The sequence below is a fragment of the Bos indicus genome, chromosome 9 (assembly GCF_029378745.1).
Source record: "Bos indicus isolate NIAB-ARS_2022 breed Sahiwal x Tharparkar chromosome 9, NIAB-ARS_B.indTharparkar_mat_pri_1.0, whole genome shotgun sequence".
In the NCBI taxonomy this organism is placed as follows: Eukaryota; Metazoa; Chordata; class Mammalia; order Artiodactyla; family Bovidae; genus Bos; species Bos indicus.
Genome location: NC_091768.1, coordinates 89,979,303 through 89,991,375, shown reverse-complemented (window position 1 = coordinate 89,991,375; position 12,073 = coordinate 89,979,303). Strand labels below are relative to the sequence as shown.

General features: G+C 39.7%; 1 protein-coding gene across 2 annotated transcripts in view; it reads left to right on the top strand.

Annotated features, from left to right (window-relative positions):
* Positions 1–12,073, top strand: part of SYNE1 (spectrin repeat containing nuclear envelope protein 1) — a 505,866-nt gene that overhangs the window by 83,138 nt on the left and 410,655 nt on the right. For both annotated transcript variants that reach the window (XM_070796399.1, XM_070796398.1), the window contains exon 3: positions 5,208–5,269. In XM_070796399.1, the coding sequence (XP_070652500.1) occupies positions 5,208–5,269 (62 nt within the window). The remainder of the gene's footprint in view (positions 1–5,207; positions 5,270–12,073) is intronic.

Sequence of the window (12,073 nt, the reverse complement as noted above, 5' to 3'; positions counted from 1 at the left end):
GGACATTAAAGTAGTTCCTCTTGTAGATTTGTTATAACAATTCAAAGAGTTAATAAATATTTATTACACAAGACATAATAATTAATTTAAATATAATATGATCTATAAATAGATAGGGAAACAAGTGCCTGATACATAGGAAGACTTAACCATTATTATTATTTGGGTTTGTTTCCGGTAGGTACTTGAAAGTTAAAAGTGCATGTTTAATGTGATTACAAATAGTGGTTTCTTTAAATTTTATGAATATATCCATATTGTCTCTAAATTTAAAGACTGCTTTGTATTTTCTTTATTCATTCAGTAGGATTTATATGTCACATTTGTGGGCATTGGGAACAAAGTTAATGTCCTCAGGGGTTTATATTCTACCAGGCAGTCCAGGATTCTGACCTGAAGCCCAGGAGAGGTCAGCTCCAGAGATGAAATCTATCTTTCTAGCTAGTTGAAATTACATTTCTTTGAGCATCACCTTTAAAGGTAAGGAATTGAGGTGATATCTTTTTCATCTGTTTTCCTTACAACAATCAGTTTATAGCAAACAGTTGACACTCAATAGATATTGGTGTAGAGAATAGAATTCACCTTTTCCTTGAAAGCGGTTATGCCATTTCAATCATTTAAAAACTATTTTATCTATTTTATTTAGTATTTGGGGCTGCTTCAGGTCTTAGCTGCGGCATCTCTCATTGCAGCCCAAGGCCTCCAGAGCATGTGGGCTCTGTGATTGAGGTGCACGGGTTCAGTTGCCACTGGCATGGGGGATCCTAGTTCCCCAAGCAGGAAATGAACCCATGCCTCCTATATTGGAATGCAGACTCCCAACCAGTGGACCACCAGGGAAGTCCCCTGGCACTCATCTCCATATATCTCTAATTAAAAAGCCTTCTTGAAGCAGACCTGTTTTTATTTGTATATTATTTTCCCTTATTGCATAACAAGTTACCAAACTCAGCAGTTTAAAACGATGTTCATTTATTATCTCCAGATTCTTATGGGTCAGGAGTCTGTGCAGATAGCTGTGCCATCTGCTTATGGTCTCATGAGTCCGCAGTCAGGGTGCTAGGTGGGCCGCACTCTCGTCCGGAGCCTGAATAAGGAAGAATCCACTTTCAAACCCATCCAGAATTCATTTCCTTGTGTGTGATGGAGCTTCTTCTGGGCTCTTGGCTGGAGGCTGCCGCCCTCACCCACTACTTCCAGAGGCAGCCTGCAGTTCTCTGCTCCAGGACCCTCTCCAGGGATTGGTCACATCTTGGCTGTTTGGTTGTTTATGCCAAAAGGAGAGTCTCTCGCTCCAGTCAGCTCAGAAGGAGTCTTACATGAAGTAACACGTTCATGGGTGTGGCATGCCATCCCCTTTGCTGTCTTCTGTTGATTAGAAGCACTTCACAGGTTCTGGCTGCAGTTGTTCACACAAAGGTTATGGACTCTAGGATGTGGGAGTTCTTGGAGGTTACCCTATAGTATGTTCACCACACTCCCCATGGGATGGAGTCCCCGAAATGCTTCTATCTTGGTACATTAGTGTACCCTTCACTATATACTTTCCTTTTCTTGTTTCTCTCCACCTCTAAATATTTACTTTTATTATAATTTTTTTTTCTATTTTGACTTGCCTACCTTTTTCTTCCAGTTTTATTGAGATATAATGGACATGAAGCGCCATACGAGTTTAAGGTGTAGAGTGTAATGATTTGACTTACACACACCATGAAATGATTATCACAGTAAGTTTAGTGAATATCCCTCATGTCATATAGATACAAAGTTAAAGAAATTGAAAAAAAAATTATTTTCCTTGTGATGAGAACTCTTAGGATTTATGGTCTTTAAACCACTTTCATATATAACATATAGCAGTGTCAATTGTATTTATCATGTTGTATATTACTGTAGTGCATTGTTCATTGCATTGTAGCAACAATAAAGTACTTAATTTATCTTTTAACTGGAAGTCACACCTTTTGACCACCTTCATACAGTTCCCCTCCTCCACCACCACTTCTGCTAACCACAAATCTGATTTCTTTGTCTATGACTTTGTAGTCATCTCACATGCTAGTAAAGTAATGCTTAAAATTCTCCAAGCCAGGCTTCAGCAATATGTGAACCATGAACTTCCTGATGTTCAAGCTGGTTTCAGAAAAGGCAGAGGAACCAGAGATCAAATTGCCAACATCCGCTGGATCATCAAAAAAGCAAGAGAGTTCCAGAAAAACATCTATTTCTGCTTTATTGACTATGCCAAAGCCTTTGACTGTGTGGATCACAATCAACTGTGGAAAATTCTGAAAGAGATGGGAATACCAGATCACCTGACCTGCCTCTTGAGAAATCTGTATGCAGATCAGGAAGCAACAGTTAGAACTGGACATGGAACAACAGACTGGTTCCAAATAGGAAAAGGAGTACATCAAGGCTGTATATTATCACCCTGTTTATTTAACTTATATGCAGAGTACATCATGAGAAACGCTGGACTGGAAGAAATACAAGCTGGAATCAAGATTGCCGGGAGAAATATCAATCACCTCAGATATGCAGATGACACCACCCTTCTGGCAGAAAGTGAAGAGGAACTAAAAAGCCTCTTGATGAAGGTGAAAGTGGAGAGTGAAAAAGTTGGCTTAAAGCTCAACATTCAGAAAACAAAGATCATGGCATCCGGTCCCATCACTTCATGGGAAATAGATGGGGAAACAGTGGAAACAGTATCAGACTTGATTTTTCTGGGCTCCAAAATCACTGCAGATGGTGATTGCAGCCATGAAATTAAAAGACGCTTACTCCTTGGAAGGAAAGTTATGACCAACCTAGATAGCATGTTCAAAAGCAGAGACATTACTTTGCCAACAAAGGTCCGGCTAGTCAAGGCTATGGTTTTTCCTGTGGTCATGTATGGATGTGAGAGTTGGACTGTGAAGAAGGCTGAGCGCCAAAGAATTGATGCTTTTGAACTGTGGTGTTGGAGAAGACTCTTGAGAGTCCCCTGGACTGCAAGGAGATCCAACCAGTCCATTGTGAAGGAGATCAGCCCTGGGATTTCTTTGGAAGGAATGATGCTAAAGCTGAAACTCCAGTCCTTTGGCCACCTCATGCGAAGAGTTGACTCATTGGAAAAGACTCTGATGCAGGGAGGGATTGGGGGCAGGAGGAGAAGGAGACAACAGAGGATGAGATGGCTGGATGGCATCATCGACTCGATGGACGTGAGTTTGAGTGAACTCTGGGAGTTGGTGATGGACAGGGAGGCCTGGCGTGCTGAGATTCATGGGGTCGCAAAGAGTCGGACACGACTGAGCGACTGATCTGATCTGATCTGATGGCTTTGTTTGTTTTTGAAGTATAGTTGAAAAGTATAAGTACTATGCTAGTTCCTGTTACACAACACAGTGATTCACTATTTTCATACATTTCGAAGTGATCACCACGATAAGTCTAGTTACCAACTGTCACCATACAAAGATATTACATAGTAATTAACTATATTCCCCACCCTGTACATTTCATACCTGTGACTCATAATTTTGCAGCTGAAAGTTTGTACCTCTTAATCTCACTCTCCTGTTTCTTTCCTCCCCTCAATGCCTCTAAGCAATCACCTGTTTGTTCTCTGTCTCTATGATTTGTTTTTAATTCTTAGATTTCACATATAAGTAAATCATACACTATTTATCTTTTTCTTTCTCACTTATTTCATTTAGCATAATACCTTCTAGATTCATCCACATTGTTGCAAATGGCAAGAAATCATTCTTTTTAATGGCTGACTAATAAATATGGGTTTATACCACATCATGTTCTTTGTTTTTTATCCATTCATCTATTGATGAGCACTTAGCTTGTTTCCATAGCTTGGGTATTGTAAATGATGCTACAGTGAATATAAGGGTGCATATATCTTTTCCAAATAGTGATATTTTCTAAATATCCAGGAGCAGAATTGCTGGATTGTATGGTAGTTCTGTTTTTAAATTCTTTGAGGAATTTCTATATTGTTTTCCATAGTAGCTGCACTAATTTATATTCCTTCCAATAGTGCGTAGGGTTTCGTTTTCTCTACATCCTTGTTATTTTCTCCAATGCTTCTTATTTGTTGTTTTTTTGTAATAATAGGTGTGAGATAATATCTCATTGTGGTTTGATTTGCATTTCCCTGATAATTAGTGATGTTGAGCATCTTGTCACATACCTGTTGGCCATGCATATGTCTTCCTTGGAAAAAGATGTATTCAGATCCTCGGCCCACTTTTCAGCTGGATTTTTTTTTTTGATGTTGAGTGATATGAGTTCTTTGTATATTTTGGATATTAACATCTTACGGGATACATCATTTGCAAATATCTTCTCCCATTCTGTAGGCAGCCTTTCTGTTTTGTTGATAGTTTCCTTCACTGTGTAAAAACTCTGCAGTTTGATATAGTCCCATTTGTTCGCTTTTGCTTTTGTTTCCCTTGCCTGAGAATGAGTATTAAAAATATGTTACTAAGACCAGTGCCAAAGAGCATACTGCCCATGTTGTCTTCTGGATATTTACCTTTAGAGTCATTGTGGTAGAGACCATGTCCTGTTTATCTGTCTGCATCCCATAGAAGTTAATTGGTCTCTGTGAATTTTTTTTTAACAGCTTATTGAGTTTAATTATTCAATGAGTTTTCAGTAAGTAAATGAAAATAAAGTGAGTGAAAAGTGAAGTCGCTCAGTCGTGTCCGACTCATTGTGACCCCGTGGACTATAGCCCACTAGGCTCCTCCATCCATGAGATTCTCCAGGCAAGAATACTGGAGTGGGTTGCCATTTCCTTCTCCAGGGGATCTTCCCGACCCAGGGACTGAACCCAGGTCTCCCGCATTGCAGGCAGACACTTTAACATCTGAGTAAACATATGGCTAAAATTTCACAAATTTTAAAGCATTTGCTGATGATTTTTTTTTAAAATAGTCAGATTCCTTAATATATTTGGAGCCTTATTGATTTTTCCTTCAAGATAATAATTGGCAAGATGAATTACAAGATAAAATAATCTATATATATTATTACAGATGATTAGGGCTTCCCTGATAGCTCAGTTGATAAAGAATCTGCCTTATATATAGCATATATATTATATATAATAATCATTTCTAGAATTGCGTGACTATGAATTTTTTCATGATACAACTTTCTGACTTGTTATCTAACCAGATAAATTCTTTTTCTTCTAGATGAGCAAGAGATAGTACAAAAACGTACTTTCACAAAATGGATCAACTCTCATCTGGCCAAGGTAAATAAAACTCCCCAGAGTTCTATGTTTATTTAGTTTGAGCCAATAAATCATTAAATTCACAGCATAAAATAGCACTACCACGATCATTGTCACTCTTAACTAGTCAGTGTTGGCAGTCCTATGAATTTGATTGTCACCTACATGTGGCATTTGCTAACCTTGCCTTTAGATAATCAACAGATAACCAGAGTAAAGAGCAGTTACTTCATGTCATTTCCATGAATCCTGATGGAATATTTCATCCACTTCTTTCTTCTGTACTAACCTGTGTGCCATACCAGAAGGAGAATTCATGCTAGATTTTTGTTTGTATTTGTTTCTATTTGGAACAGAAAGAAACAATGAGTGGTCTACCCTGAGCAGAGAATTTTATCTGAAGAGATTGTAATAGACTCCCGTCTCAAGTGCTTTTATAGAAAAGTAATTATGGGGTCAGGACACTACAAAGACTAATCATTCTGAGATTATGCCTACTGATGTTGGATGGTGTCAGGAGACTATGTATTCATTCATTGTGATTATTTTGAACATAAATACTAATGTAAAAGAAATTCGCAGGTAGGTACATTACAATAAAATTAATCTCTTATAATGTTGATGAACAACTGTGTGAACCAAAAAACATTGCATTTGTAAAAATAATGTCAATGATTTTCTGTGTTCAGTTAGAGGATCTTTGCTGAGGTGCTACCTGTAGTGTTCAAGGTATAATCCTATTAATATGAGCAATTTTTGACTGGGGACTTCCCCCAAAGCTTCTTTTATCGTTCAGAAGCAAAACACAACTAATTTCAGTGGTATGGTACACATTTACTGCTTACTGTATGTCTTTGCTAGGCTTTGGAGACAGGAAAGAAAATTGCAAAACACTTTCCCAGGCCTTGGGAAGCTCACAGTCCAGCAAAAACTGGAGACTAGCATAACATGTCTAGATACAGGATTCAATAGGCTTGTCTTTTCTAGGATCTCTCTCCAAAAACCTCTTGGTAAGATGGGAATTCTCTGGCCCAGTGGCTGCACCCAGAACCTGCCCTGTGACAAGGCACTGAAGAACTTTGGGGCCCTTTTTCTCAGGCTTAGGAGGGTGCCATCTCTCCATGGCCATTACTTACACTAGAGACTGGTCATCTTTTGCGAAATTCTTGCTTTTCCAAACTAAAAATAGAGTTATTGTTTTTTTCATATTGTGAAATGGTTATGTGCTCGTTGTAAATCATTTTGATAATAGTCCTTAGAAAAAAATGAAAGTAAGTGTTAGTCGTTCAGTCATGTCTGACTCTTTGCGACCCCATGGACTCCTGTCAGGCTTTTCTTTCCATGGATCCATGGACCCTTGTCAGGCTCTTCTATCCATGGAATTCTCCAGGCAAGAATACTGGAATGGGTAGCCATTCCCTTCTCCAGGGGACCTTCCCAACCCGGTGATCAAACCCGAGTCTCCTGCACTGCCAGTGAACTCTTTACCATCTGAGCTACCAGGGAAGCCCAATGAAAGTAAAAATCACCTTAAATCCCACAGTCCTGATGCAACCATTACTGAAGTATTGATCACTGTTTCCCTTCACATGGACATGCATAATTTCATGTAAATGCCTCTAGAGGATACTGTTCTGGATGCCTGACTTCACTCAGCACATCCTCCCATGTCAATAGATACAGAGTCATAGATACATTTTAATGGTTGAATAACATTTTTATTATAAATATAATAAAAGTATAATGGTTTTTATTATAGTATTTATATATATATAGTATTTATATATATATAAATAAATATAATAAATAAATATAATAAAAGTATAATTACAAACTAGCTATAATAGTTGCCTATTAATGATCACTTAGGTTGTTGCCAATTGGTTAATATTATATAAAGTACCACACTAAAAGTCCTTGGCCATGTATATATCTGTACACTTGTGTTATTTTTTTCTACTTTCTAGAATAAATTTCTAGAAATAGGTGGATAGTCCACAAGTATACACATTTATGGGCTTCCCTGGTAGCTCAGCTGGTGGAGAATCTGCCTGCCATGCAGGAGACCCTTATTCAATTCCTGGATGGGGAAGATCCCCTGGAGAAGGGATGAGCTCCCCACTCTAGTAATCATGGGCATCCCTCATGGCTCAGACAGTAAAGAATCCGCCTGCAGTGTGGGAGAACTGGGTTTGATAACTGGGTTGGGAAGGTCCCTTGGAGAAGGGATGGGCTCCCCACTGCAGTATTCATGGGCATCCCTCGTGGCTCAGGTGGTAAAGAATCTGCCTGCAGTGTGGGAGAACTGGGTTCGATACCTGGGTTGGGAAGATCCCTCAGAGGAGGGCATGGCAACCCACTCCAATATTCTTACCTGGAGAATCTCCATGGACAGAGGAGCCTGGAGGGCCACAGTCCATGGTGTTGCAAAGAATCTGACATGACTGAGTAGAGCACAGCACATGCACATTTATAAATTTAATAAATAACCAAGAACTTATGAGAATGCCTCTTTCCTCACACTATTAGTCATCTTTAAGATTAGCAGTATTTTTAAATCTGAGTGGTGAAAAAGTTTTTAATTATTTTCATACTTATTTTTTAATGGAGTTGAATATCTTTGTGGGAGATTTTAAAGCAGAATTCCTGGGATATACTTATTTACATACTGAATTCTTAAAAAGAAGTTAAAATGAGAATGTGTGCCATGGCACACAGTATACAAAGGGCCTTTGCAGAGAGATAGTAGGCCAGGAGCTCATTTTCTACTTTACTTTTATCACCATTTTTTCATGGTTTCAAATTGCTTTGCATATTTTTGTGCTAAATGGGTATTGGAATACCAGTGTGTATCCTTTTCCATTCTTTTTCTTAGTCCTGCTAGGAGATCTTGCTCCCACTATTTCCTGTCTAAATATCTAAGTCCTGCCTTTAATGTTTAGTGCAAAGCTTTCTCATTCGTGAAGTCATTTCTGACCACGTGTGAAACAGTGAGGTGGGCCTCAGCAAATGCTCCAGAATATAAGTAGTTTCCCTGGCAACCATCTCCCAGCACCATCCCTGTGTCCTCTCTGCTATACCTGCCTCTGGTTTGGTAGAATCTGAAATCTCAGCACTCCTCCAGAACCTGCAGCAGGTGGAGAAGTTCAGTGTGTCTTAAGTGATTTAATACTATTTCATATCTCACCTTCCCAGCAATGCTGTGAAATCTCTAAGATGTGCTAATTATTGGAATTCACAGTGGAATATTACTTAGCCATAAAAAGAAACACATTTAGGTCATTGGTAGAGGGGTGGATGGACCTAGAGTATACAGGTTATACAGAATAAGTCAGAAAGAGAAAAATAAATATTATATATTAATGCGTGTATGTGGAATCTAGAAAAATGGTGCAGATGAACCCATTTGCAGGGCAGGAATAGAAATGCTGACAGAGGAGCCTGGTGGGCTGCAGTCCACGGGGTCACTAGGATTGGACACGGCTGAGCGACTTCACTTTCACTTTCATGCATTGGAGAAGGAGATGGCAACCCACTCCAGTATTCTTGCCTGGAGAATCCCAGGGATGGGGGAGCGTGGTGGGCTGCCATCTGTGGGGTCACACAGACTCGGACACGACTGAAGCGACTTAGTAGTAGTATAGAAAACAGACATGTGGACACGGGGAAGGGGCGGAGGGGTGGGGTGAACTGGGAGGTTGGAATTCACACATATACACTATCACGTGTAAGTAAATAGCTGGTGGGAAGCCGCCGTATAGCCCAGGGAGCTCAACTCGGTGCTCAGTGGTGACCTAGAGGGATGGCGTGAGGGTGAGGTGGGAGGGAGGTTCAAGAAGGAGGGGACATATGTATACACATAGCTGATACACTTCGTTGTACAGCAGAAGCTAACACAACATTGTAAAGCAACTTACTCAAATTAAAAAAAGAAACCGCAATAGCTCTGGGCACAACACTAAGCACCGTTTGCTTAATAAAACAGCAACAGCAAAGAGTCATTATCTTTCCTTACTTTATGAGACTAGTAAAGACATCAATCACATGAGGAAAAATAACAATTAATTTCTGGCACTGTGCTAGGTGCTTAACCCAGGTTATTTTATAGTGAACTTCATCATACACCTGGTCGTTGGTGCTGCTGAGGTTTTAATGCAGATGTAAGCCTGAAATCCACTTGGTTTCCCTACTTTACACCATTTTATGTTGATGGTATCATTTGGAAATTGCTATCTCCACAACTGCTCCATTAGAAACTTACTGCCATAGAAATTTTGTTGTTGTTTTCTCCTCTGTACTTGTTATTTGTTTTCCTGTCTCTTGACAACTGAAACAGTGATGCCCATACTTGTTATCCAGAACTTATCTATAGTGACAGCATAGTATCTTGCCAAAACCACAACTTCTTTGGAAAATATTTTCCTTTTTCTGATTCACTCATAGTCGGAAAACATTTTGAAAATCAAATCTGACCCCATGACCCTGCTTTGACACTTCAGAGTTTTAGGAGGGCTGCAGAGTGCATGTTTACGTCTGTGACTGTCTTGGCAGCTGATCCCATGGTTGCTTGTTCACCCCTCTCTGTTGTCCCCACCCTCTGCTCACCTTTATCCCTATCTGAGTTTCCTCCTATCTGAGTTTCCTGTTCCAGGCTTGTTTCTTGCTCATTCTCCCTCCCACCCTGCTCCCATTCCTGTGTCACCTCCATCTCTCCCACCCTATCTCCTCCTCCATCGCACCTCCACCCAACTCCCTTCCATCTGTATCTCAATCCCCGGTCCCTGTTTTATCCCCATTTCCATCTCTATTTCTCTCTGTATCCCTTCTCTGTAAGAAAAATTATGCAACCTAGGCTTTACAGTATGGTTGAAATCACATTTACATATCCACCCAAATTTAAATGGAAGCACATTCTTCCCTCCCCAATGCCATGTGCTCACTTGCTTCTGAGACTAATGCCTTTCTTGCAACAGAAGCAAGATCAGGTTCATATCTTTGATCTGGCCTCTGGACATTGTAGGGCTTCCCTGGTGGCTCAGCCAGTAAAGAATCTGCCTGCAATGTGGGAGACCTGGGTTTGATCCTTGGGTTGGGAAGATCCCCTGGAGAAGAGAAAGGCTACCCACTCCAGTATTCTGGCCTGGAGAATTCCATGGACTGTATAGTCCTTGGGGTCGCAAAGAGTCGGACATGACTGAGCGACTTTCACTTTCACTTTCTTGACACTGTGTCACTTTGCCTGTTGTCTCTGTGACATTGTGTGATGCTGGAGTGTGTCTATCAGTCTGTCACCCCAGATGTGGACAACACGCACCTGTACAGACACACAGACACACACACCTTAGTTACCTGGGTTCCACAGAAGCATGTATTATGCCCAGAGTCTTATTAAGTCTCTTGGGAAAGCAGCTTCTTAGATTTTTTGTCCTCAGCTCCTACTTACCCTTTTGTTTCCCCCCTTATTTTATTTTTTAAAATTAGGGTATAGTTGCTTTACAGTGTTGTGCTAATTTCTGCTATACAATGAAGTGAATCAACCATATGTTTACATAGACCCTCCTCCCTTTGACTCTCCTCCCCCACTCCTCACACCCCATCCGCCTAGGTCACAGAGCACTGGGCTGATCTCCCTTTGCTATATGGCAGGTTCCCATAGCTATCTGTTTTACCTTTTAATGATACACAGATATCTTCCCTAGCCTCTGGTTTTCAGTCATAGAGCAGGCCCCAAACCATACTTAGAATAAAAATGCTTCTCATTAGAGAAGGCACCACAGAGAGGCAATTTGATCTGCCTCGAGGTCTTTTCTTATCCTCTAGAGATTCAGGAGCCAACTTTTCTTCTTCCTTCTTGCTTATTAAATACCAAAGGCCAGTGGTTTGTCCTGTAACTGACAGTCTGCTCCAAGGATGGAGCCCTAATCGCTGTCAGCCTTGAAACAACCTGGTGTTTTGTAATTTGCTGGGTCAGATTGAGTCCGGTTTGGTGTACTGTTTGTGTTCATTTACTTTGTCCAGTAAATATGCAGCCGGCTTAGACCCGCTGTTAGTCAACTGTGGCCATAGACTATGTGGCTTAAACCAGGAAAATGTATTTCTTGAAATTCTGGAGACTGGGAAGTTCAAGATCAGTGTGTTGACTGATTCAGTTCCCAGTTCTCTAAAAAATGAGAAAGGACAAAGATGCTAAATTGGCAGGAAAAAGAAAAGTTTCAACTTTTTTCTAGAATGCAAGTTGTAAATATTTTGCAGGATCTTTATTGCCTGAGAGATTGTATATAAGTCATGAGGATTTTTATGGATTTAAACTAGGATGGTAAACCATCTCACCCTAAAATCTGTGATAATGTCTTACTACTATAGTTCCTTCTTTAAAAGGCAAAGTTTCATAGTTTGTTTAAGCAAACTAAACAAAAATAAATAAAGCTTTTATTTTAAAGAACAATTTACAAGACTTCTTATTTAGAAAGCAAGCTTTGTGTGTCAATTATATTTCAGTAAATTGGAAAAAAACGATTGTATCTGTTTTCTCAAAATCTTTTTTGGAAATTGACCTTTTCCTAAAACAGGTGGTGACAGGTTTAAGAGCTGTAATGTTGAATTGAGAAGCAAGAAAATTTCCTCTTCTGTCCTATGGTCATTTAGTCTTGGCTACATGGGAGATGTTCAAAAGATGCTTCATGGACATGAATTTGAGGAGGCTTTTTATTTCAGTTTTGTTCTAGGCTGCTTTTCTCAGTTGCAAATAAGTAAAGTAATTACTGCTAATTAAATAAAAGAATAAACTCTTTCATGGATGACATTTTATTCGATTGCAACAATTCT